The sequence below is a fragment of the Accipiter gentilis genome, chromosome 8 (genome assembly GCF_929443795.1).
Source record: "Accipiter gentilis chromosome 8, bAccGen1.1, whole genome shotgun sequence".
In the NCBI taxonomy this organism is placed as follows: domain Eukaryota; kingdom Metazoa; phylum Chordata; class Aves; order Accipitriformes; family Accipitridae; genus Astur; species Astur gentilis.
Window position 1 is genome coordinate 42,772,642 of NC_064887.1, and position 27,069 is coordinate 42,799,710.

General features: G+C 48.6%; 1 protein-coding gene across 6 annotated transcripts; it reads right to left on the reverse strand.

The window, feature by feature from the left end:
* Window positions 1–602: 602 nt before the first annotated feature.
* On the reverse strand, window positions 603–27,069 carry HOMER3 (homer scaffold protein 3). Of its 6 annotated transcripts, none has more exons than XR_007507044.1 (10): window positions 26,359–27,069; window positions 15,008–15,164; window positions 13,961–14,092; window positions 13,413–13,520; window positions 9,806–9,927; window positions 8,752–8,908; window positions 6,757–6,867; window positions 5,742–5,822; window positions 4,493–4,906; window positions 603–2,814 (listed from the first exon to the last, which is right to left on the reverse strand). XR_007507044.1 is itself a non-coding variant. In XM_049808598.1 (10 exons), exons 2-10 carry the CDS (start codon window positions 17,074–17,076, stop codon window positions 4,718–4,720), a joined length of 1,071 nt encoding a protein of 356 aa, XP_049664555.1. In that variant the 5' UTR covers window positions 17,077–17,207; window positions 26,425–27,069; the 3' UTR covers window positions 2,822–4,717. The 6 variants fall into 6 exon arrangements, 4 of the variants coding, with proteins under 4 accessions (XP_049664555.1, XP_049664556.1, XP_049664557.1 ...); XR_007507045.1 differs by lacking the exon at window positions 603–2,814 and adding an exon at window positions 2,822–4,172; XM_049808598.1 differs by lacking the exon at window positions 603–2,814 and adding an exon at window positions 17,063–17,207 and having other exon boundaries at window positions 2,822–4,906; window positions 26,425–27,069.

The following is a 27,069-nucleotide window of genomic DNA, read 5'->3' on the forward strand; positions in this document are numbered from 1 at the left end:
ATACAGATATCAAAGACAATCTGTTAAGTAACTTTGATGTAAGGCTGCCTAACAACACAACACGCATTACCAGGGGGTTCTGCAGCAGCTTTTTGGGAAGAGAAAGATTTTTATCTCTTGTTTAAAATCACTCAATGGACTTACGGTATTAACCAGTCTGGCCTGTGCTAACCTTTTCTTCTCCTGGCTCTCCAGGCACCTTGTAGATGCTAGTAATTTAAGTCCAACAGTCCCTCAGGGAGGGTAATTATCTACTTTGTGGAGGAGGAGGAATCAAAGCCTGGAGAGGTGAGGGAGTTTGCAGAGTGAACCAGTGGCAGAGCTGGTCTGCCACGCTGAGTGCCAGGCCAGCTCTAGGTCTGGACTAGATTTGCATTCTTGCTCAGCCTGGAAGGCCTGTATTGGCATCTGTCAGATGGCATTTGCATTAGACACATCCTTTTTCTGAGGCTCTATTATTGGCACGTCTTGTAATAGCAAAGATTCATTTCCTCTTGCTGAGCTGGTCAGAAGGACCTTGTCTTGGGTCTGGATTCAGAGCAGAGAACCACACCTTGCTGCTATTCATCAGAACGTTGTGCAACGAGGGGAAGGTTGCAAGATTATTTTATTTGTTCATCCTGATCTCATATGTGAGCCATTTTCCCCATATTCCCTTTATTAATGTTCTGTCTAGGTTTTCTATGAATAATTAAGATCCTAATTTGCCAAAAGAATTAGGTCTCTCAAGGTACCTGCAATCAGTAGCATTTCTCCTCCACCAAGGAAGCCACTGTAATTCAGTCGCTGACAGTAATTGTTATTGTGAGACAGAAGTAAACACAAAACTGCAGCCTTGCCACTCAGTGCTGGCTTTTGTAACACCAGATTTTCTCTTTTTGAAGCAAGAGAAGCATAAACAGGGAAGGGGTGAGGGTTGGGAAGTGCATGGTGGGAACGTGTTAGAGTGCTGCTGTTCTGAAACACAACTGAAGTTCTTTTTAAATGCTCAATAGAGTGGGGCAGATGGAATTAGTGCTTTGCTGCTATACCATCTACAGTAGGGTTGTCTCATTGCTAACCACAGATTTAGGGCATTTGTGGAAATAGCTGGTGATGAATGGGTTTTCATTAGTTTGGAAGAGGGGAAGACTGCAACGGAAAGTGCCTCCCAGAACCATCCATCACACTGCCCTGCGATGCCTCAATAAAAGACTTTTAACAAATGCTGAGCACAGGACAGATCTCATCAAAAAGCCACTATTCAGATTATTCTGGCAAGGAAAAGAATTGCAACTAGCACCTGTGGGGAAGAGCGTAAAGGAAAATGGCCTCTGTTCTGGTTCCTGACAATGGAAGAGCAAAGGAGCACAGCCAGAACTGCAAGTAGCTGACAGAGCGATGCACAGCAAACACATGCAAAGTACCGCTGGCCTCAAGGTATACCATGTGCAGGGAAACAGCATCTAGCATCCTGCCAGGGACAGGGCAGCTCCAACCGCAAAGTTTCCAGGGGCTGACAGCACCGTTTGTTTGCAATGAACAGGCAGCTCAGAAAGTTTAGGGAATGGGCTATCTTTGTTCCTACTGCAGAAATGTTGATTTCACAATTGCCGAGTGGCGGAATTTGCACTTAACAACACAACTGGGTGTGATACTTCCTCCAATAGACAGAAACACGACTTCCAGGGGGTTACACCTCCTCACAATATCATATATTGGGCTGCTGAGTCTCTAGAGGAGGCACTAGTTCAGGATCCCTGCACCACCACTGCATAGCACCCCTGTCTTGTTGGTACCCAGATGATACCCTATCCACAGTCTGAGCTCAGCAGCACTCTCAATGCTGATTTTTCACACCATAACAATGAGAGACCTGGGGGCCTAGGACTGCTTCCACAGGCACCTTGTGTACAGTCGCACCTGGGCTTTGGCTTCACGTGGGACATGAGAATAAGCAGCAGCCTTTTTCATAGCATTAGGGCTTTTTTTCATGGCATTTTTTTTAAACAGTCTGGCCCCAGCTGACTCTCAGCCTGATATGAACAGGTTGAACACTGTGCGAAACAAGGAGAGCTTCCTGCAGGATGGCAGCGGAAGATGAGTTGGAGATTCCTTCTATTTGTGACTTGTTGCATGACTTGTAGACCTTCTTGCACTCAGCCTAGATTGTCAATGGATCAGTTGTCTTTGCTGTAGGTCTAGGTGGAGTTCTCCAGTGATGCCAGGTTGTGCTTCAAGTTTATAAAATGCATAAGGGACAAGAATAGGCTTAAATAGTGTAAGAACTGGGTCTCACGCTATACTGCTGCCCGACTCAGGTCAGAGCAGGTCCCAGGGAGCGTGGCAGGCAGCACGGTGCTCCATGAAGCTGTCAGAGCTGCTGTCTCAGCTCAGCACCCTGCCACAGCTTGCGCTGCCTCTCCCCGACTCAGAGGGAGTCCTGCTGGGATGTGCAGCAGCTTGACTCAGGTCCTCCCTCTCACTTCTTGGGAACAGTCTGAGCATGGCCTCCCTCGGGAGAGATGACTCACCCAGGCGTGGAAAACACAGGTCTGGTCAGCCCCATCAGTGAACAATATACACACAGGCACTGGCCAAGACACTGGGCTATGAAATGGTCACTGCCAGAATTTAAGGATCCATACCACCTTGTAGGTTGCAGCCACAGAAGAGAAGTGTGAGAGGGTAGTAGCAGAGAACATAAACTTTTGCTCAACTTTCTTTCTCCCATACTCCCAAGTCCCACCCTCCTCCTTCCATATTACAGTGATGGAGATGCAAACCAAACACACCTTTCTTGGAGCTGATCTCTATTTCAAAAGAAGGCTGCTCCTGTAGGAATAAAATATGAACAGTCATGGGGTGGTAAACAAGTCCCTAGAAATTTTTGCCACCCAGTTACTTCCTTCCCTTCTTAAATACCCTGAAACAAATATTACTACAGTAGCTGCAGCCCCATACAGTTGTGAGAACACTCCATGCAAAAAAAAGAAAAGAAAAAAAAAGAAAGTAAAAAACAACAAAAAAAAGAAACAACCCCAAAACAGAAAAGCCCTTCCCTGGCTATGCAGGTCTGGAAATCAAAATGTTTCCTCATCACCCCTGGGAAAGGGAAGGGCTTTGCCTAGACACAATCCAGCACAGAGTCACCAGCAGTTCTCCACTCCAGCAGATTCCCAAGGTGCCAGACCTAAATCCTGCCCTGACTTGCAGGCAGTGCATGGAAGCTGTGGGTTCTTCTCGTGGTCACCAGGTTAGTGAAAGGAGAGGCAGGCCCTGAGGAGCAACACCACCTTTCCACAGGTCTGCTGAGGTTCGGCTGGGTATGGAGAGGGCAATACTTGGGCAGCCAGTGCTTGCTAAGTACCGGAATTTCTGTAGACCTGCGAAACAATCCCAGGATTACTGCTGTCTTTGCCTAACTTATAGCGGCAAAGAAGGCAAAAAAACAACAACAGAAGCCAAATCCATCAACACTCCTGTAAGGTTACTAACTACTTCTACGCAGACACTGCTTTGTCATTCAGCACAGGGCTAAGCATGCTCCTAGGTAACTACGGGGGCACAGCAGGCGCTGGAGGGGACAACACAACTTTCCAGGTTTCTGTGGTGCTTCCCTCAGGCCTTGCTTAATTCCCATTACTAGACAACATTTACGATAACTCAAACTTCCCACAGGCCCCGCAGGGCACCGGTCCCAGCATGCTCCAAACGCCTCCTGTTCTCATTTAATTTGGCCAAGCATGGCAAGCTGGGACCCGTACCCTTCACAAGGAATACTGCTCGACTGACACAGAGCAGGACATCTCTGTGGACTATTTCCCAATAAAAAAAAGAAAATAAAGAAACCAAGAGCAAATGCGACTTGCTCCATTTAATTTCAATTAACTGCAGCCCTTAGAGGCCAGGAGAGATGCCAATCTAGCAGTTTGTTGGCCATCCCCTCAGGGATGTCCCATTTCTCAAATGCCCCTTTCCCAACCAAGCCTCTGCTCTTCTCAGCTTAAAGTTTTAACAAGTCATTATATCCCACTGTGTTAAACTAATAAGAGCTTTAAAACCTGCAGTTTTTTCCTCTGGAGGATGTGACTGAAAAGTGGAAAGGACACACGGTCAGACAAGAACCCTTCTCTGCAGTGGGGACTCTGCTAACTCTGGAAGCTCCTGACAGTGACCAGTGTTACTGGATCCTGTTAGAAAGACATAATGTAGTTAGGGCTGGGGAAGAGGAAAAGGAGCAACTGCTGTCCTCAGTGCGCTAGAACTTCTCCTCCCTCCCTAGGTGAGGAAACAGGCAGCTTATTTGCAAAAAGGCAAGTGGTTTCCTAAAAAACTACTGAAAAAACGCGAAGGCTGCACAGCCCCTTCCCCTAGAAAACTGTAAAAACGTTGGAGACAGTGTGGCAGCAGGGAGGTGGGGAAGGCAGCATGGGGACAGCTGCTGTCTCTGGACCATGCCACAGCCATGGCAGGGTCCAGAGAAGTCTGGCTGTGACTTGTAGATGCTCACTGGAGAGGATTCAGGAGCTCAGGTCCTCGCTGCCCTCTGTCTGGGTGTTCAGTGGGCAGTAAGTGGCTGCGGCTGGTCTCCACACTGTCCAGGCAGCTGCTGGTATGTTGGCATATCCTGCCCGAACAGACCTCGAGGCTGTTCTGTGACCATAATTGCTGTCAGTGACCAGTCCCAGCTTGGGCTCCCCTCCTCCGGAGGTGTCTCCTATGAGTGTGCTGCTGCTCAGTTGCTCTCAACCAGCTTGGCAAGTCCCTGCCGGATCTCACTGAGCTCAAATATCTTCACATCCATTATCTCTGCCACCTTGGTGACCTCGTTCTGGATCTTCTCTCTCTCGGCTAGGGTCTCGGCCAGCGTCTGCTCAGCCAAATGAAGGCGCCGCTCCAGCTCTGCGTTGCGTGCCTCCAGCTCCTGCCGAAGGACACAAGTGCAGTGAGGTGGCTACCCAACACTGATACACGCTACTCACAGACCACCACCCATATCTCCACAAAACAGCCCTACTAGCACCCCAGAGCCAGGTTACCCACACCCAGCCAGCCCAGGTCTCCATCAGTTCTTTCACCAAGAGATCTCCTTATCTCGAGCCACAGCACTCTGGCATGCACATGCATGTGAGCACATGTTCCCCAAACCCAGGCCATCTGTCCACAGTTTGCAGCTGCGTGTAAATGCAGATCTGCTCACAGGCCTATCATCTCCAGGTCTGATGGCATTTGATGTTTGGAGATATTATTCTGCCATGAAAGCCAGTGCCTGTGTATGGGGCTGAGCCCCACAGCAGATCCCCTTGTTCAGAAGCTTGGAGGTAAACACAGGGAGGCAGTGCCCCCAGAGACTGCACAACAGATCGTGCTTCCATCTGTGTCCTTGCCCTGAGGTGCAGAGCAGCTTGCATTGCTCCTGCCAGCCAGACTGAGTCAGAGCTCTGCTCCCCAGCCATCCCTGGCCATCCAGCAAGCTAAGCAGGACATCACCTGTCCTGCTCCAGTCCTACGTCAGGGGCTAGAGGAGAGTACGTGAAGGCTGGGTTGGCTATTGCCTGCTGATTGTGTCCCATGTCGTATCTCTGAGGGATACGGGGAGGGTGAAAGAAGGCAGAGATACAGGCAAGGAACTGTTCCCACCATCCAGAGGCAGAGATAGGCATGGCAGCTCTGCAGAATTCACTCTTTGGCTCAGAGGAGAAATGGGGACGGATTCCTCCAATCTGAGTGCTGAGGTGTCCCAGATCTGCCATCCTTACCTGCAGCTTCTGCAGTGTCTCCTCACGCTCACCCTCTGCTTCCCATCGGCCACACTTTTGGCTCTTTAGCATCTGAATCTCCTAAAACACAAGGAGGAAGACCATCATGTCAGACCCATTCCCGTCCCAGTGGGGCCAGCTTCCACCACATACCCCAACCAAGGCCCCTTCCCTCTCTCCAAGGATCACATAACCACACTCAGCTCCAAATTTTAATACCTCCCTTTCTAACCTTCTAATTCTGCTCTACCTGCTGCCTTCCGCTAAGCCATTAGTCCCTAATCAAGATGAACAGCTGAGTGCCATCAAATTTCAGTGGTCTCTGCACCCTTGCTCAAGATCAGATCTCAGGCTCTTGGGGTCAGGGTCTCTGCTCAGCTGTTCAGTGAAAGCCTTTGCACACCTTTTCCTTGCCCCAGCGTTTTTTCCTCTAACCTGAGTAGCTCTGGGGAGAGGAGAGACATCTCTTCTCACTAAGGATCAGGAAATCCAAAACACCTCCCTTCCCCAATCCCTGCTTTGTGGCTCCAACCTTAAGGCTCTGTCCACCCACCCTGCTGAAGCATGGCCACCAGACAGTCTGCAGATGTGCAAACTGGAGAGGTTCTCTCCACATCTCCTTCACAGCCTCTGTAATTAAAACTCTGCTTTAAATCATTCATGTAAATGCAGTGAAAGCCAGAAGCAATTACTACACTAGAGGCTAACTGCAGCTGCAGACATCTGAGAGGGAAGGGGTAAGACACAGCCCTGTCATTTGTGCAGTGGCTGAGACTGTCCACTCAAGGCTATTTGCATGGGAGACTCCTAGCACATTACTCTCAGCTTTGCTTCTCTGGGGAGGGAGACCACTGAGGGGGCTGTGCTGGCTTACAGAGGCTCCTGGCTTGCATAGGCAGCACGTGCAACAGCACGAGGCATCCTCTGATCTCATACAAGCTGTAATGACAGACAGGGTGTTGGTGATTGACAGGCCACCCAGCTTCAGGCTTTGCTCTGCTTTCTGGGGTTTTACCTCGTCTTTAGCCTTGATCAGTAGTTCCAGCTCCTCCAGGGTTTGGCTCAGCTCTTCTTTGTTGTTCTCACTGGAGGAATCGTGAGCCCCCTGTGACTCCAGTTCTGCTACCTACATGGAAGCAAGCACAGGGAAGGCAGGCTCAGAGATACAGGAATGTCTTGACACCTTATCACCCACAGTCATTCTCTCTCATTTGGCTTCCTTGCAAACCCAACCAGGCTTACAAGAGGATAGCAGCTCCCACCCTGGAGCTGTTAGGAAAAAATTCTCTCCTTCTGGTCTGCCTAGATCACACACAGAAACACATTGCAGTGAAACTCGGCCTAGAGACTCTCTCTGCTTTCTCCTGTAGTTCTGCACTTCCAGCAAAGCTCAACTGGCTGACATCAAGCACACGAACCTACAACCCAAAGTGACAGCTAGATCCACCTCCATTTACATCCCTGGGCAAGGGAGTTACTGCAGCTCAACCACAGCAGAGCTGGGAGGAAGGGTTTGCCCAAGCGTGCTCCCTGTTCCTGAAAAATTCATCCCAGTGGCTTAGATTATTCATGAAGAGGATTCATTTTTAAAAGCTCATTGAAAGGTCTGCAGCAGCTATTGCTGGGGCCCAAGCGCTCACGGGGCCTGCACTGAGCTCTACAAGTGCAGCTCCAGCGATGGGTACTCTCACACAGACAGGGCTCAGACCCTGGTGTGACACTTTCCCAGAAGCAGGGACAGCAGGACAATACTGGCTGGATTGGGCCTCTGCCAGGATCCACATAAACAGTGGTTGTGAGCTGTCAGACTCACGGGGCCATGGCCAGAATCAACCAGCTCTGGTCCCAAAATGCTCCAGTTTAGGGACAATAACCTAGACGTTTCACCAATTTACAGTTTCTTCTGTGATTCTGCAGTCACCAGTGGTTGCCTTTCACCCAAGGCTCACAAAATCCTCACTCCTAGCTCCTGGCTGTAAGAACAGCCACAAAACAGCTGAGTATGCACAGAGCAATGGCAGGGAAAAGCCAGCCCAATCCAGCCAGCCCCCAAAACCAGACATACACATATGTACAACCAAGACCTCTGCTATACTTAGGGCAGGCTCCTGCTGCAGAGGAGAAAATCTGTTCCATGCAGCTATTTTCCTGTCTGACTCCAGCACTGAGAATTAGCAATGGGCACAGTGCATCCTGGGGGATGCCTGTTTACTGCATAGACTGGCCACACAACAGCCATCAAGTGGAAACAGCTGTTAATTGCTATAAATCCCTGCTGCCTTTTGAATGAGCTATCTAGAAGTGAAATGGCTTTATGCCGCCTTCTCCAGGGCTCCAGAGTCCTTTCCCAGCCAAACCCCAACTGTCCTAAAACCCTTTCCCAAGTACTCCACAGTTCTTCCCTCCCAACAAACCCAACCGTGTGACTGTCACTACTCTGCCCAGATGCACACAGGCCTCCTCAGTTGATCTGTGACCTCTCTGACATTACATGGGTCAAAAGATCCTATTATTCCAACTGAACAAGGGCTTGTTTGTACTGCACCACCCAGGGTTCATGATGCTGCAGCTTGGATTCAAGCTAATTATAGCAGATAGAGCAATCTTCATCCTTCCTGTCAGCAGCCAGAAGATTGCCCCGATGCCTAGCTCAGGGTGGGGGCTTGGGCCTTACCCAGTATTGCTGGCAGCTGGGAACTACCCCCAGAAAATCTGAAGGGAAGCTGGTATTCTTTGACTTTGTGCTCTGGTTTCCTCCCTTCATCCACAGGGACTCAGCACACCCCCAACTCACTCTGCAGTAAAACAGGAGCTCTTGCGAGAGCTCCCTAGTTACATGGCCTTATTCCTTGACATGTTTTCCCTGCCAGGTTCATGCAGCATCCTGGATTTCCATCCCATCTCCTGCTGACACCCATGGAAACTGATGGGAGAATGGGGTCAAGGGCACCATCTGCCTCTGGGACAGGGCTTCCTCTGACCTGCTCTGCAAGAGCCCTCCTGTGCTCACCCGCTGCCGCAGCGTTTCCGTCTCCTCCTGATAAGCAGCCAGCTGCTTCTTCCACTGGTCCACGTTGGCGTTGGCTTCATGGAGAGCAGCCACTAGCTTGTTGTTGTTGTCCTGGAGGCTGAAGAATTCCGCCTCCCACTGGACCTCGCTCACCGAACTGTGTGAGAGAACAGGGGAAGTGTGCAGGAGAGCGTAAAAGTCTCTCAGCATGAAGGTTTCTTCCCCCTGTGCTAACATGCGCTGAAACCACGCTCTTGGAAGCACTGGGCAGCTCCCTGTTTTCTATCTGGCTTTCATATCACTTCCCAAATTTAAATGCTTCTTCCAGCCCTGAATACGCATCTCTTTCCTTTATCCCTGGATATTTGACTTTGAGGCCATGTGTGCTTGCTTGAAACTGCAGAAACCACACTGTGAGATTAATGGCGGAGGGGAGGGGAGATACAGCTACAATAAAGGAGCTTTGCAATGTGGGACTGTGAATCCAATTTTAAAACCCTTGTTAGATCTGAGTTTGCTTTGAATAAAACCCTACCACCCCAGACTCAGAAGGTAGCAAAGGACACTTGCTTTTGATTTAAAAATATTCTAAGTGTTCAGCTGGGAGCTCAACAGGAGCCACAGGGCAGAATCCAGCCCAGAGTCTTTTGAACAGACAAAGAACGGAAGCAGCAGGGACTTTGCTGGAATCATCAGGGGAATTAACACAAATGCAGCCCTGGGCCAGCTGGAAAAGTGTGAACATCTTCTAGTATCACAAACTACTGATCTGTAGATAACTGGCATCAGCTCATCCCCGCTGCGGGCACAAAGCATTCTCCTTCCCACGCTGCCTGAACAGCAGATTTCACCTCCAAGCTGGAATAACTTTTTACTGGGGAAGAAGCGAAATCAGTACAGTGGAGGGTCGGAGCAGCAGCGGACATGGGGCTTTACTCAGCTACCTAAAGAAGTAGCATTGGGTCAAAAGCATTTAGGATAAGGACATACACTAAACCCTGCCAGAATAGACAGTTTAGGAGTCAGGAGTAGAGAGCACTTGTGGCAGCCTCACCCTTCTGAAAGCATCTTCTTCAGCCGCTCCTTCTCTGTTGTTATCTCAACATCGGCACTTTGGCTCCGGAATAGTTTGTCTTCTCCTGGCCCATTGGAGCTGATGATGGGGCTAGGAAGTACCTGGGGGATGAGGAAGAGGTGGTTATCACACAGCAGTGAAGACAGCCCATGTAACCACAAGGTCTCTGCAAATTCATTCCCAGCCTGGGTTCACAGGGCTAGTTCCCAGTCCCTGTGCTCTCGTGAGAAAAGCTGGCTTTCAGTCCTAACTCTTAGGTAGCGCTGTGCTTGTCTGCATGACAAGGGGTGGCAAAGACCCTCGTGTGTGGCTCAGCAGCACCGGTCATGGCACAGCAATGACTTCAGAAGTTATGTGGACACAGGGCTTTCTCTTGGATAGGTAGGTTAGCGCTTCGCTCTTCCAGCAGCTGCCCCACTGCCCCATCCTCCCTTTCCCTGTCTCCATGCCATGCTGGGGCAGCAATCCCAGTACACAGACACCCTGAGCAGGTGGGTTCACAGCTTGCATGCATCAGCTATTCCTCCCTCCTGACTTGAGGTACTGAATTCTCTGGCCCTCAACTTCCCCTTGACAAATGCCAGCGATGTTACAGCCCGTAACCCGAGTCCCACGGCTGTGCACAACACTTGAGCTGCTCAAGCTGGCCATTTCAGGGTTTTGCTGAATTCTTAATAGGATTTTCTTGCTGGTTCTCAGAGAAGTGGAAAGACTTAATAAACTCTAAACACAGACCCGCCAGGCCACCTGGATTCAGTCACAAGTCCAGCTTCTGTACCTTGAATTAAGACACCAGGTGCCACTGGGACAGTGTTTCTCAGGCTCAAGGGAGGGAAAATCTGCTATTGCTCAGATGACTGTGGCACCCACTTTCCAAAGGTGTGGGAGAAAAAACTCACAGCCCTTGCACCAAAGTATACCCTCCTCTATGGCTCCATATTCCTGTGTACATCAGAGCTAGCAGAGGCAACAATTTGTCCTCCCAGGCTGGAGGGAACTGACAGTGGAGCAGAGATGAATATGCAGAAGCCAAAGCAGACTTTGTGTCTTCCAGCCCCTCCAGAAGACCCTGTCTGCACAGTCTCTTCTCACAGCAGGAAAGAAGTTTGGCACTGATGGGACAAACCGAGCTATAAAAAGACTCTGAGCAATGAGTCTCTGGGATCCTAAGTTGGGGGCTGTGAGACCAGGTGGCTGGCGAGTCCGCTGGGGTTCATAGGTAGCCCTCAAATGTCTGTGGTAAGGGCAGCCACCTGCTTTCAGAGTCGGCTGACATCTATAAATAGAGCAAGACAGGGCCATAAGATGTATTGAACACCAGCTTCATGAAGCCTTCCAAAGACTGACTGAGAAGTGACACCTGCAAAACACAACCCTGCCTCACCTTTACCACAAGGTGGGGAAACTGAGGCAGGGAAGGGGCAGAAGTTTCCTGTTGTGATGTGTTGAGCCCCTGTGAGTCCAACTGAAACTGATAACAGCTGAAGATGCTCCACACTGTTTTGTTGCTTACATTATCCACAGTGACATACTCTGGGGCGGGGATTGCCCTAAAAGGTAGTAGAGGACAGAAGAGAACTGCTATCCTGGGATTTCCCCAGCTCTGAAAATCTGAAGCCTAAAGTAAACTAGTGCAGATGGAGAAAATGAGGGAGTCCTGATTTATTTCAGGAGACAGATCTGCTCTCTGCTCACTTGCAAACAGAAACACAATCAATTATTCAAGGATGAAACTCATGTTTGAAGCTCTACTAATGTAGAGACTGCAAATCAGCAGTGGGACAGCGAGAGAAGGGATGATGGGCTGATGTATGTACAGGCTGGGGAAGGCAGGAAATGCAGGATGAGATCTGCATGCCCACATGGTAGGGGACACTGCATGTGTCACTGTGTCAGCATGCTGGCTGCCGGATGGCTGCAGGCAGGGGCCATGCATTACTTGTCCAAGCTCTCCCACTGAGAGACAAGGCAGGCTGAATGGGAAGAGTGAGTGTGGGTTCCCATTGTGGCAGTTTTAATGCTGCTGAGTGAGGTAAAAAGAAAGAACAGAGCCTTAGGCCGTTTCCCTGATCTGTCTTTAACCTTCACCTTCTGACCTCCTCATCCCTTCTGTTGCAAGTTGCCATCGCAGCATAGGGGAGATGAACACGTCCTGTTGTGGCACCTGACGAGTTCTGCCTGTTGTAAACAGGATAAGAGGGAGTATCTCTACTCCCAGCCTCCACCTCCTCGCCAGGGGAGCCCCCATAGCTGCAGCTGGCCACAAATCTCTGTCTTGGGCAATTATTACTGACCAGAGTCTTTTACCTAAAACTTTGGTCCTGCTATGAGTGCTCTACTCTACTCCCTTCTTCATTTGCCTCCCATTAGGATGGGACTTAAAGTTAGCAGGGGTCAAAAGCTAGGCACGTTTTCCCCATTTTTGTACCCCACATGACATTTCCAGTCTCTGCAGAGCCACCGCCTCCACCTCCCCCTCTTTTCTCTGCAGGCCAAGGTACTGTTCACACTCCCTCCTCCTCCTCTGCTGCCACTCCATCTGTACTCAATCCAGAGAACACAGCGTCCTCTATCCTACAGCTCCTCTCCTACTGCCAGGAGCTCTGGGAAATGCAGAATCACCTCTGGAGTGAACTATTTGGGAGGGCAACTTCACCATCAGCACTGAACTGCTTCACCATGGGAAAAAGCAGTGTAGAGTTCTCTGCAGCTTACACTCTCCCCTCCATCCCACTGCTGCTGGAGTTGGTTTAGCTGTACAGGGAGAAAGGTAACAACTGCAAGTGCAACACATGTGAGAATGATCTGTGATGGGCTTAAGCTTTCTGGCTTGGTCTCCTGGGGGAAAGAAAATTGAATGACTGGTTGTCACATGTGCAGTTCTACCTTAGGGGAGAGTTCCCAAGAGGGGGGAATAATATCTACTCTCATAGCACAGCTTCTCTTCCACAGTGGAAATATGTCAGAAACAGAAGAAGTCTGGCCAGAACTCCTCAGTCACCAGCTCTAAGAAATCACTTTGTCTTTCCATGGACCCCCACGGACAGCACCATCACCTATCAGAGACACTTGGAGAAGAACCCCCTGCAGCCCAAAAGGAGGAAGAAAAATGGTTGGAAATGCCACATGTCTTCCTTTCTATGATCTTCAACCAGGCACCATGCACTCCTTCATGCTACTTGCCTGTTACTATCACACTGAGCCCAGGGAGAGCCAGCAGCTCTAGAGAAAAAAAGAAACACAACAAAACCCACCAAACCAAAAAAAACCACACCTCCAGCATGGCTTTACAAGACATCAAATGGTTTTGATAGTTTAACTGGCAAAGATGGAGGAGTGTGAACCTTCCCAGGAGCTCCACTTAAGCACTAATTAGTTAATCTACTTCATGTGTTTCAGCAGAGTGACCTCAGGGCCACAGGTGTCATCAAAATGTGAAGCTCCAACCTCAGTGTCTGGCAAGAAAGCTCTCAGAAAGAAAGGGATGAGAGCAAGAAGTTACTAGAGTAGATCAGCATAGTGGCCATTTTCCCCAGCTGTCATTGCTCTGCAGCGAGCTTTACTCATGCCTCTTTCCAAGCGTTACCTGGTGCGATGTGATATTCAGGGCAGGATTGGTCAGCTCTGTTTTATCCTGGGACTTCTCCCTCGCCAAACGGGCTGCTTCTTTCACTTCCTGGAATTTCTCTGCAAACTAAAGGGGAGTGGGAAAGTCACTCCAGTGCTACGCCAAAATGCGGAACGAACTAGAATTGATGGCTGGGTTACCCATCTCTTTGTAACTTAGTTCAACATGCTTTTTAATTTGTCTTCAACTAACAATAAAATTCAGGGAGTAGCCCCTGTCTGCCCCTGCCCATGATGCTGGCACTCAGGGCTGTGGGGTTAGCTAAATAGCAGTGACAGAAATGGAGTCTGAAGTCCTAATTCAATTTGTGATGCTTAAAACACTCTGCAAATATTACTTTAAAGCTTTTCCTAGCATCTTTGTGTCCTGCGTTAGATTTTAGCACAGTGGGAACAGCATTACATGAGGTTCCTAAAGACTTTTCTCCAGAGGCTGATCTCCCCTTCAGGGTTTCAGGGACATTCCCCCTGCTAGCATCAGGTTTCTGCCAGCACCCGAAGCATTACCTGGGAAAGATGTTGCTCTGAAGCAAAGCCCAACCCATAGACTGTGTTGGCTCTGCTGTCTGCCCATTGTCCAAATTTCTGGGACGTCTTTGTGAAGGTCATGTTGGGGGTAATAGTGCTGTTGATGATTGCCTGTAGAGAAAGGCAACAATGAGAGTCAGAGAAAACTCCAGCCTGCCACCCGGGGGTGGTGGTGTGGGATAGATCACTATAATCCCTGTGTACTCTAGGAACTAGGAGTAGAAAGCTCAGGTTTTTAATCTATAAGACAGCAGTTCAGGCTTTTGATGACCAAAAGTCCTTTGAGTCCAGCTACGTGACGTGAACAAATCTCAATCAACTCGTCTACTGAAAAAGAAAAAAAGCCACAATATCATCAGCTTCCTCCATCGCTGGAAAAGATGATAAGAGACAGTGTGTCTCTGGGGACTTAACAACTTTATGATGTTCTCCATTTTCATGGCAAGCAAGGAAAAAAAAAAAAAAGGCTTAAACAGCAGTCAGGACTAGCTATTATGAAACACTCTGTGCTGGTTAAGGTAGCAACAAAATAAATTCCCTGGGAAGATTGCCTAATCTCTGCTATTGGAGGTCTTCAAGAACAAGTCAGGAAAATGCCTATCAAGAACAGTTTAGGGAAAGTTAATCGTGTTTTGTGGAAGTGACTAAACAGACTACTTCTGAGACTCCCTCAACCTCTGTCTGTCGTTTCATTCTATCTACAGGGGCTGGTTTCAGCACAGGATAAAGGATCTCAGAAAAAGCTTGTGTTTTGCATGCGTGGGGGATGAGAAGAGAGTGGGGCAGGGAGGGGCAACATCAGACCCTAGGGCACATTTTTCATCAGCACAGATTCTAGTGTCTAACACTAAATACACTTGAGCATGGAGGCAGTGTTTTACCTTCCATTCCCTGCAGTGAAGATGCTAGAGTGCCCATGCTGAGAACTGACCAACATGACACCAAAAACATCAACAGCAGAGCAGACTTTGGCTGCAGAAAAAACTGCTGTCAAGCTGTGCGATGTCATCAGCAAACACCCCCTACCTTGGTGCCCCCCACGCTGATGATCCGGTACACGTTGCGTGTGGCATCGTAGAAATATGAGACAGTTAAAGCGTGCTTGCTGGCAGGGATCCAGTTCCGTTTGGTAGCAGGGTCGATCTGGAAAACATGGGCCCTGGTGCTGAAGATTGGCTGCTCCCTGCAAGAGAAATGAACAGGGCTGTCAGGGCAGAGGGGAAGCTGAGCAACGGGGGAAGCGCATCGACTTCCTGGCACTTGTGTTGCATTATGAACTGCCAGCAGCACTTCTGCTATTCGCCTTCTCTCCAGAGATCTGAGACACTAGGTACTAAGCAGCGCAGCCCCCACGGACGCAGCATCTCTCAAACAGCAGCCCTTCACTGAGCCTCTGTGCAGGGAGTAGCAGCTCCCCACTGTCTGGACTGGTATCATCTAGTGTCCCTTCTCCATCATTCCTGGGAATTGCTTTTCCAAGACCTCCGGGCTTCTCTGTGCTTTCTACAGGGACCTCTGCATCCTTGGCACTCTTCTAAAGCCCATTTTAGAAGCTGGAGGACCACTGGCTGATGCCCCTGCAAAGTAAAAGCCCACAGCTGTTTATGCCTCCTATTTGTCCACCATCCAGGCAGCATGATGACAGCAGCTTTCACTGCACACTAGCGACCTTGGTCTACAAAAATACCCTTGGCACAATAACAAAGCTACCAAGGATGTTTAACTCCAGGTACAGGTTTTTACCTTCCTCTAGAGCTTCTCTGTCATCCTCTGCAGTCTTCAGACATTTCCAAAGACCACAGCATGGTCATGTCAGCAATAACAGACTATACCCTCAGGTTAGTAGATCTTATATGCACGTTCACCAAAGGATGGGCACGAAACTTGCAAGCAGAAGCGCAAACAGGACATCACAATCTCATGTTTGGAGCATACCAGATGGCCCTACACAACACAGCCAGTCTGGCAGTTATGCTAATGATTAGGGCTTATATTATTTTTAGCCTGACTTGAAGCTTTCTTTCACCATCCCTCAGAACCTTAGTGGTCAGTTCATGGCAACTTCACCAGGTATATGATTTCTCTGGTTGCTGTATTACTTTTACTTCATAGGATATCTCCAAGTTGGAACTCTAGGGAAATGGATGGATGGAGGATGTGTTTGGGATGTGAGCACAAAAATCACCTTCCCCTCAGCACAGCTCTTCCTCCCTTGACTCATGCTTGGGAAGTGCATCCTGCAGTGAGAGGTCACATTGCAGGATTAAAAGCAAGTCATTTAATGAATTAAAGGAAACACTTCACCACACAATGTGCAGCTGCTGCAAGAAAGCACTGAACCAAGCACTGCCTGGATTTTGTAACCAGTAATATCTGAGCTGAACTAAGGAGTTGAATCTCAGGCATCAGGATGTAACTTGAGTGTTTCAGGAGGCAGGAAGGAATGTTTCCATGACACAACAGTCCAGGTGCATCAGGGCTTGGGGTCATCATTTGACTTTGGTTAAAACCCAAGGCACTGGCCATTGCCACACTCCTTGCCCAAACCTAGTGAAATCTGATGTGATTGGAAACATCTCACACCCCCATGACAGCTGCAAACAAGGCATAGTCACAATCCTGCTACGTGCAAGCTCCCAAAATCCAGACATTTATATTTCCTCCCCATTCCAAGTCCTCACAGCTGCAATGAGGAGACTTTCCCATCAATCCAAAGACAAATGTACCTGGTGCTTTCTGAACCCATCACCAAAACTTAGGAAGAAAATAAAATGCTCCCTGCTACCTCCCAGTTTCAAGCCTTGTTCCCAGGTTACAGCCCTGACTCGGATCTCCTGTGACTGCAAGAGGGTCTAAACCAGCCCCTTCTCCGCATCCTCTCTGCCTGGTTTTCTTCAGCCACAGTCTGTTTTTGGAATGAGATTCAAGTTTTCCAGGCTCCACTAACAGATACTAAATTTTATACGGATCACGGCTTATCCTTTGAGACACAGTATCTACAGAGTAGGGAAAACTAATGTTTCTGCACCTTAACCCCCAAGTCCTGGGCTAGTGTCAGAAAGAACAGAGGAAGGACATTACCTAGTTGTTGACATTTGTTAGTAAGGGTAAGACAGACTACAGGCCAGTGGAGTTAGTATGCGTCTCTCCTCCAACAGCTTCCTTCTCAGGTCTCCTAGCTGGACTGAGGCTCCTTTTTGGTTTTGCCTCCACAGTGATTCATTTCCTAGCGATGGAAAAGTCAGCTGTTATTTATCATACAGAGCACAGACAGAGCGTTCAACCAGGCAGCATTCAGGGGCTTCATTTGTCCCAAACTCACAAAGCTTGTAATTTGTAATGATTTCTCATCACCGAACAAGTTTTCTTCCCTGTCATGGGAGATAATTGGGTGAGCTGTGTAACTGGAGTAAATCGCTTTGGCAGCAGGCTCTGGATGTTGGGAGAGGGCCACAGAGGAGCCTGGAAGGCTCTAGTGTTTCCAGTCATGCACACGTGATGCTGGCTGCATGACGGAAAACCCTCCTCAGAGATCACCCCTCACGCACGGCAGCTATTCCTGTGCTCACTATTCATCATTGAGGTCAGCACCCAGAGTCAATGGAAACCATCCTGCTGACTGCAGCAGGTTTTGGACCAAGTGCTGCTTCAGACAGCCCCCTGCCATGCACCCTGACCCAGAGGTCTCTGACATTCCTGGACATAACCCTTCTCTGCCCACAGGGACGGGTTTTGCAGCTGCACCTGGGAATTCATCCACCATGGGCATTCCCTGCCCTGTGCTCCACAGAGCCAGGCACGATCCCAGACTGCAGCAGTGATGAGCCCCTGCGGCTGGCCCGTGCTGTCTCCCCACAACATAAGAGTGAGCTGTGCTATTCATTTGCTTTGTAAATTAGTCTCTCCAGTAAACGCCCCTGCTCTCCTCCATATCAACTGAGACTGCATATCTGAAAAAGGGAGCAAAAGTGTAAGAAAGTGAATTTGCATGATGAAGGACGCCTGTAGAAGGGGTAGAGCACCCAGATCTCCCAGCCTCTCTGCTAAGTCTGCCTTCAAGCAGGTCAACTTAGAATGTCCTAATACTTGGAAAACCCCACTGCCTTCCTACAGATCACTCCAAGACAGGAGAGGCTCAGGAGGCCACTCAGATGTCAACTGTCCCGTAATTACAGTGTCACTAACCACAAAAGGCAGCATTACTTTCCTTCTGAGCACCAGGAGTAGAAAGTAAAATGTCATTGTAAGGCCTGTCAGTCAGTAGAAAAGCCCATCTTCACAGGGTTTAGCTTATGTTTTTTCTAGTCACACGAGGCTGACTTGGCTGCTTTCTCGACCAACACACAGCCCCTGGGCATGCATGCTCTTTTCCTGGTCTCAGGTACACCAAAATATGCACTGCTGATGGTGTTGATGGGGAAGGGCGCTCTACTTTTTGTGCCTTCACATAATCACTGCTGTCTCGACACTCCTCATACATTTGTTCGTGCCTTATGGTCTTCCCTGGAGCAACAAAACTTCATGCTGTCTGTGAGAGGTCTATCCCTTCCAGTTACAAATGCAAAAGTCTTGCAGACTGTCTGAACAGGCCTGCTGCCAGTTACACCAGATGTGCTTTGCTTCCAACAGATAGCAAACTGGCAGCAACAGCGGCAGGGCATGTCGGCAATTTCACCTGCCTGCCCGGTGCCAAGGAGGGAACTCCTGCACCCACCTCTCTCCAAGACAAGCAAACAGCAGAATCTCCTGCAAGTATCTTTCAGGTCTCCCCTTTCCTCACCACAAATGGGAACAGTTGCTGCCAACTTGCATGGCCCTAAATAATGGTGACTGGAGATTGCTTTATGAGGCAAGGACGCTATTGCCTTCTCACAACTACCCAAGTATAGTGCCAGCCTGGCATGGGGACAGTGCTTTCTAGGAAGCAGTTGCTTAAGCTCTGTAGGTAACACTCAAGGAGAGCTTTGTGCTCTGCTTGGGAACAGCACAGAGATGTTCACGCCCCCTTTGCAGTGTTTGTGCGGGGGCGAGGGGCGGGGGGGGGGAACCACGTTGGTTTTTGTTTGTTTTTAAATCCAGCAAATGATACAATTTGTATCCAGCTAGTGCAAGAATTTCATTGTCAAGGATGCTGGCTAGCCTGGAAACCTGCCTTTCAGTACTCACTTACTTGTCTGACAAGGTTAAAGCAAAAGCTACAAAAAAAAAGCTCTCCTACAGTCTAAGTGGTGGAGCACAACAAAAGACATTCAGAAAGAGAAGGCAGCAATGCAAACCAAGAGAGAAGAAAATCAAGAAAGTCTGCAAATCTAGGGGCACATCTCTAAGAAGTCACAAATGGCTTATTAAATGGAAAATGGCTCTACCTCACCCTTTCTGTGATCCCTCAGCAGCAGAGAACCATGGCAGGGTTTGACACAGCTCAGCACAGCTGAGTGGATTAGCAAGGTGGGGACACAGGCAGGACTGCAGGGCACTGGCGTACGTGTGGAGGGAAGTTCAGGGCAGGAGAAGCACAGGTGCTGAAAGCCAGATCTGAGATGCATGAGCGGAGTAATGTCTGAGGAGCACTCGTCTGCATTCAGCTTGCTTCTGGCCAAGCTGCTGACCTCTCAAAAACACTACAAAGCATTTAAAAATAGTCCTGAAAGTGCCAAAGATTCAAACCGTCATGTTCTCTCTCCCGCTACAGCCCTCTTTTCCCCTGTGTTTTAAGTGTATATGCTGGATACACCACACATCCCTAAATGCTGACACTTCTTTTCCTGCTCCCAGCTGGGAGTCCCCGTAACAATACAGACATAGCAGTGAAAAGGGCATGTGTAAATAAAACCACTTACATCCCCCCAGGGCTGTCCTTTGCAGATAATTAAGAAAAACCAAAGCAAATGACTGAAAGGACAAAGATCTGGCTGAGACACAGACATGATCAGCAAGTGCCTGATGGCAACTGGAAAAGATCCAGGTCTCATCACTACCAGCATTTGTTCCCAGCCCAGGGGGGAAGGGCAAAATTCAATATGACACGTTCCACTGACAGCTTAAAAATGACCTGTCCCTGATCAACGTTTCCCAACACTCCAGCAGCAGGCTTCCAGCTACCAGGGAAAACCAAAGAGCTGAAAATGAAACGAAGAGGTGATCTAACTGATCCAGCTATTCCTAACGTGTTCTTCACATCAGCAAAGCACCTGGCTCCAGGATGCTCCCCAAGTAAAGACCCAAATGCCTCCTCTTGTGGCTTCTCCTTAAAGAGAAGCTGGAAGAAGGTCACTGGGTGTTTGGGGAGGACACGTAAATATAGGGTATGGATCAATCGTTTCCAATTTGCTCACTGACTGGAGTTTCTGACTCAGTGGTCATTAAGACGACATGTAAAACTGCATGCTGGTCTCATTTCCACCTTGGCTCTTATATTATTCCACTCTCTACAGCATCCAAATGGATTTCCTAATGAATAGCTGCTTATTTCACCATTGCCAGGAGAGCAAATCATTATTTGTCCTCTTAATTTATCGTCTCAGCAGAGTAGCAATGGACTGAGCAGGCCAAAGGGACCGAGTTCGCTAAGGCTGGATGAGGGACCTCATCAGGTCAGGACACACTGACGCACTGCCAAGACCCTGGAGGAGAAGCAAGCCCTGCAAGCACTGCCCTGTGCCAAGGAGGTACAGATGGCATCAATTCAGTCCCTTGCACCAGCGCCACATTCTACCTAGCAGGGGAACAGCAGGCATAAAAGGTGCCGAAGTCTGGAGAAGACTAAAACTGGCGCTGCCCCCTCTATTTTGTGTAATCTGAACACATATGTCACTGGATTCACGGACTGTCCTTGAGTGTCCCGTCTGGATGTGGGCTCTTTACAGGTACACAGGCCTCTTCCCAAGTGGGATCTTCTAAATTAACCCAGTGCCACTACAGAGAGAACGCAAATGAAAGGGAGATGAGCCACCTTCCAGAGAAGCCTCTCCAAAGAGAGACTGCAGCACCCTCTGTTAAGAGACAGCACCAGGGACTGGTGCCAGGATTGTCCCATGACGCACCTGCAATGCATGGGATCGCATGGATTGGTATATATACAGGCATCACACTAACACAGGCTCACCACGCCGCAGTAAAACAACGTCCAAACTGAAGCAGAGCTGCTGACACCAGGCTGGTGGGAGCTCAGCTCGCTTGCCCTGCCTCAGAGCCCGTCTCACACAGAGGGTTCATCACACACATCTACCTACACTTTGAGCAAGTCACCTTTATTCCCTCTGCTAGGTATGTCTCTAATAGGGGGATTTCAGAGTCCTCTCTCTAATCCTCACCAGAAAAATACTCTCAAACCTGAAGACGAGTCTAATAGCAGAACAGAAGTAAAAAGGTGAAGAGATTTTTGGTTTAAGCCACAGGAGTCCCAGACAGAGCTGGGAACAGGACATGTTCCCAACTGCATCCTCCAGCCTCCTGCCACAAGGTAACAGCACACAATCCTGTAAAGAAACGTATCTCATTTTAGGGAATAGCCCAGGTTAGAGGAAGGGACAGAGAGCCTTTGAAAGAGCTGTTCAGCAAAACGTTACTCTCTAAATTTCAAGAGCACTGTGGCAGCTCCAGTGTGTTTCACTGCATGCTCGCTCCTTTCTCTCTTTGCCCCACCCCAATTTCAGCTGCCTGTTGGGGTCTTTACACCTCAGAGAAACTGTGTTTTATTGCTTTTACTTTCTCAAGGTATTTCCAATGCAAATAGCACCTCTTTGGAAAAATCCTGTTTGACAGTTACAGGCTCCCTCTTCAGCAGGTTCGTAAAGCTAAGGGCAACTGCTAAAACGCAGCCCTCCTGCCAAACATCTTTGAAAGGGAGAGGAAAAAAAAAATCAGGTTTTTATTGTTTACTTTAGATCTTTTATTGCATCCAGCAATGTCTTTGCTCGATAGCTTCTACACCGGGTGTGGGGAGGGGTCTCTTCCTGACTGCACAGCTGCATTTGATCTACGCTTTGTCCTTGTTCTTCTCCGATTTTCTGTGCAATCTGGAAGATTTTTCCCACTGAGATCCTCTTATGTTTTTCTTCTCAGTAATTCTCACCTCACAATCCTGTCTGCCTGCCTGTGACATGGCCATTTAGTTAACTGAATTACTTATCACATCCTGCTCACCTGCCCCCACCCTTTGCTGCATGACCAGAGAGAAGAAACCTTATGTTTGCTGTGGAAAGGGAAGCTTTTAGAGTCACCATTCCCCAAATTTATATTGATGTTTCTGTCCTGTTTTCAGTTCCAAAGCGAGGTGTGCGACAAAAGAGCAGGATTCAAACCCAGACACAAGTAATAGAGTTTTAAGAGAGAGATTTGGTGGGTGAGTCCGAGTTCAAAGCACTCCAGGGACACAAATAGTGAATAGGTCTGAGGTTTAGAATAAAGTCTTTTAGCCACTTAAGGCAGCAGTTGGAATGTGCTGGGGAGGCTAAGCTCAGTCCTCATTAACTGCATTTGCCTTGGTGCTCCTGGATGGGGTTCAGTCAAGGGCATCTCTAGGAAGTCCATGTGCTGTTCCCCAGCCTGCACCTCCTCTCACTCACTGCAGCTCCTCTTTGCAGGGATATTCATTTACTTGTCAGAGACAGGAGCCTCTCTGCACTTGGATGCAGACAGGATAATCACTTCAAATACTTTGCTCTGCATCTAGGCAGCCTGTGGTCCCCCTTCACCTAAAAACCAAACCAAAAATGCCTTGCAAGAAATCACATACTGATCTGGTATTTACCAGATCAGTAGAATCATTTGTTTCTGTGGATCATGGGTACAACAGTACTCAGCCATGAGGGCAGGGAAGGACTTTGGGGGTGCGATGTTCCTACTGACAGCAGTAGGATACCTTCAGAGTGCAGAGACCTAGGAACATATTTCTGCGCTGTGGCTGGGCTCAACGCGCAGCCACAATGAGCAAGCCCCCCCAAAAAGAGGTCGTCTTCTGATAAAGGCCCATTGCCAGCCACAGCAGGAGGTGAGGATTTCCCAGCTGCTGTGGTGGGAACTTTGCAATTCTCACTGCCATCTTCCCCAAAGTCCTTTCTCTCTGCAAGATCTGGTTTCCTGGATGGGCGTTCACAGGGCAGCTTGTGCAGAGCAGAAGGGGGTACGTGAGAGCATGTGAGCACGAAAGATATGTGGCTCAGCTCTGGCACTCAGCCCACCGCCACGCTGAGTCAGCTGGGAGGCCGTGCTGGCTGCGTCAGGGCCAGGGCTCTCCCTTCTGTTGGATCGCCAGCCAGAGCACTTGGGTGTGAGAAACCCTACCAAGCAGCACAGTCTGGGATAACTTAAGGGAGGGGGTTGGCCAGGGTGGATAGGGGGGGGAAACGTGTTTCAGACAGACAGAGCCCAGCATTTCAAAAGGCAGAACTGGAGCAAAGAGAGGGCCTGAGAACCAATCTCCTCCTCCACTGCTGTCTTTGTTTCCTTTTATCTTCCCTCAGCAGCTTGAATAGCTGCTGACTGTATGTCAGTGCTGTTTGGGGAAGAAGTGTGGGTTAACGAGAGTCAAACCTCATCTCTTTCCCTTTGCATTTCTCCCCAAAGCCTAACTCTTCCTCTGAGCCAGGGACTGGGTGTAACTCCCTCCAGAGACTATGGACTCTACTGCTTTACTGTAAATGGGTGCAAAGAGCGTGCTTTGATATCGCCTACCCAGGATTTGGGCACAAGCCCCCAGGACACTGACTGTTAGACACCGAACTGCAAAACTGCTTTGGGAACAAAGTTTGGGAGGACCGATTCCCAGCCCTTTGTTCTAACCACCAGGCAGGTTTTCAAGCTCTCATAGCTGCAGCTTTGCTTTCATTCTGTGCTGCATAACGTGACCTTGGGGAAAATGCATAGATGCTGCTAGTGTCCAGATGGGACTGAAGGGGGCCGGACTTCTACCCAACAGCCACAAAGGGAAGGTGGAGTAGTGCAGCTCCAGTAATGGGAGGTGGCGAGGGGCTGCCTTCTCTTCTGCCTCCCCCAACTCCCAAGAGATTACCCAGCAGGGCTTAGCACAGGAATGAAAAGCAGCTGCCTCATGGCCTGTCTGCAGATAAAGGGCAGCAAAGGAATCCTGGCTGAATATGCTCCTGTTGGATCAGCGTGGGGAACAGCGACAAGCATGCAAGGTCAGGCACAGAGACAGGGGATCAAGGGCATTTAAAGATACAACACAGCTGAGATTTTCTTTTTTTTTCCCCTTTTGGAAACCAGTCTCCATCTACAGAGCATCTTGGCTGCTGAACACTGTGCTACTGGCTGTCTACAACACAATCTGTGCATTCACCTTCCTGGGACAACTGTTACTTCTGCTACTAAGCTTCAGCAGCCCTTTCTTTTGAGTCACACAGACCATTGCTGGAAGTCTGTACAGCAATTAAAAGTTAAAAAACCCAGCAGAGCCAGACTGCAGCAAAGTAATTCTTTATACATTTGAGAAAAAAATGTCCAGCAATAGTTAGAACCAGAGAAGTAGAGATACATGCACATCTCAAAGTGCTCCATGCCTCCAACACATTCTGCCTCTGCCTCTGTTGTAAGTTACAGGACCCACAGTACTTCCAGGCACAGATGCCTGCTCAGCTTCACTAGAAAAAGTCCCCAAGATCCGCTGCTATTTTTGACCTGCCCTTGCCAGAGCTCCCAAAGCACAACCAACAGCCTCTTTGACAAGGACAGTTCAAATTGGCTGTTTAGCAGAGGTCAGCAGGATGACAGCATAGGTAAGAGTGGGTGAATTAATTTGCTTGATATATGTGACAAGCGGGTAAACTCTATACTGCTCAAATTAGAAGCCAATGAGTTGCATCTACCTGTATTTATATTCGACAATGCTATCAGCAGAGAGTTGGAGAAACATAAGTATCTATTGAAGACTCAGCTAGGACCTAACTAAATTCACTTCCCTCAGGATCAAGTGTTACTTAAAACTGTCCTCTTCAGAGAGGAAGTGCTAATGCATTAATACCTACAGCGCAGTGGATACAAAAGAGTCCATGGAGAATTTATCCATGAAAACCAGAACATGATGTTACAAAGAAATCTAATATGGAGGAACAAAACCAGAATCCCTGCTTTAAAAATAAGTTAACTAAAACCAACTGCCAGAACGTGACCTAGAAGGGGATGCGCTTTTAATCTCTTTTGCATCCAAAGTAATTTAAATGCTGCTAAAAGCTACTCAGTATCCCTGTGTGATCAACGTACAAGCAAAAAGACACTTTTATCTCAGGAGTTAAGTGGAAATAAGGAATTTTGGATGGAAACGTCAACTCTAGTTTAACAATAGTTTTGCTACTACACCACTATAATTATACAGTGAAGTCTAAGCAGACTGAGATGGTGACACTATCTCAACATTTTCCATGGGACCTGGCGACCCTCTAAAAAAACCACATAGCTGCTGGGTGTACCTGCGGTAGGTCCAAGAAGGATTCATCTGCTAACTCTAATAAAGTGCTAGTCCCAGGCTATCCGCTTGTTAAACCCTTCCTGGCAGTTGTAGGAGTTTTACAGTAACTTTGTGGATCACAGGAAAAGTTACAGGAAAATAGGGACACTTTCTGATTTAACCTGGATCAGCGCATACTCTGCCAACTTCAAAGGGTCTATGCCAGATTCACACTGCTGTCACTTTTGATTCTTCACCTCTACCTTTTCTGCCTCTTGAATCTGTGCTTGACTGTTCTATCATTTTATCTAGGTAGTCCAAGACGAAAATTAGCAAAAGGAAAACAAACCCCTAAGAATGTTGTTTATTTCTCTTGCACTGTCAAACCCACACATTTGGAGGGAGTTGATCAGACAGGCTTCCTACAGATCCACTGTGCTTTCAAACAGCCACAAAGACTTTATTGCACAAGAAACTCACAACAACATGTCAGGTCCTTAAAGTTACATGATTGAGACTTATAACTAGGGCATAAATTAAATACCAGACTAAGCCCCTATTTCCATGCCAAAATCCACTGCCACATCCATGCAGCATTATTTCACTCTTGGAAAATCCGAGGGGGATCATAAACTCAATCATCAGGGATTTTCAACCCATTTAGAAATGCAAACAGGATCCATTTTACTGAATGCCAAAGTCACAACAGCCAAACAAAATCCCTAATTTCTAACTTCTGGGAAAGTTTGTGAACACAACCCAGCTCCAGTCCTCCCACTCAGCCTCCCAGTTTGGATTTCATACAACATAGAGATCACTAGAGGCTTCCCTTACATACGAGTTTATTTAAAGAAGTTGCCGAGACTTGCAATTACCTACTTTCTAACCCATAAAATAAAAGGCAAGTCTGAACTTTAAAGCTTGCAATGTGGAAAAAAATGCAATTTAAAACCTTCATTTCTTTTGCCATTACCTTAAAAATAGCTCAGCGGCCATGAATAACAAAAGCAATTCAAGAAGAATAAACTGCCAGTCTCACCCCATCTCTGCCGGGTGTCAGCTTCTTTCTCTCCCGTCTTTTCTTCAGCTGCCTGAGATTCTCTCCACGTTTTGATTTATTTCTCCCTTCCTCTTTCTTTCTGTCTTTCTCCGGATCCGGATGCTCTTTAAATTTCCTCCGGAATTTCACTTTGAAATCTTGCTAGTTTTGCTGTTGGCTCGAAACGCCCAGTAATCCCCGAGCGTGCTGGGCACCAAGGGCAGGGGCCGCCCGGACCCCCCCCTCCCCGCTTTCCCCGGGCTGCGGGCGCCCACACCCAGCACCGGCCCCGAGCGCTCGGCGGGGAACTTCGGCACTGCCCCCCCGGCCGCCGCAGTCCCCAGCAGTTCCCCCTCTCGGCTCCCAGGATCCCTCCTTCCCTTCAGCATGGGAGGGGAGCGGCAGGATTAGGTGGTGCTTTTGCAAGCCCTTTTAGACAAAGCCGTCTGCTGCTGCTCCGGCAGCCCCGCAAGTTTTCCCCCCGCAGCCCAAGAAGCACAAGCCGCCTCCCGACTCGCGATTTCTTTGTTCTCTCTTTCCCCCCCTTTTTTTTTTCCCTCCTTTTTCCTCTCCTCTTCCCTATCCGCTTCCTCCTTCTGCTAACTGCCCCATCTCGGTCACGTTTCCCTCCGCTTCTTCTCCCGA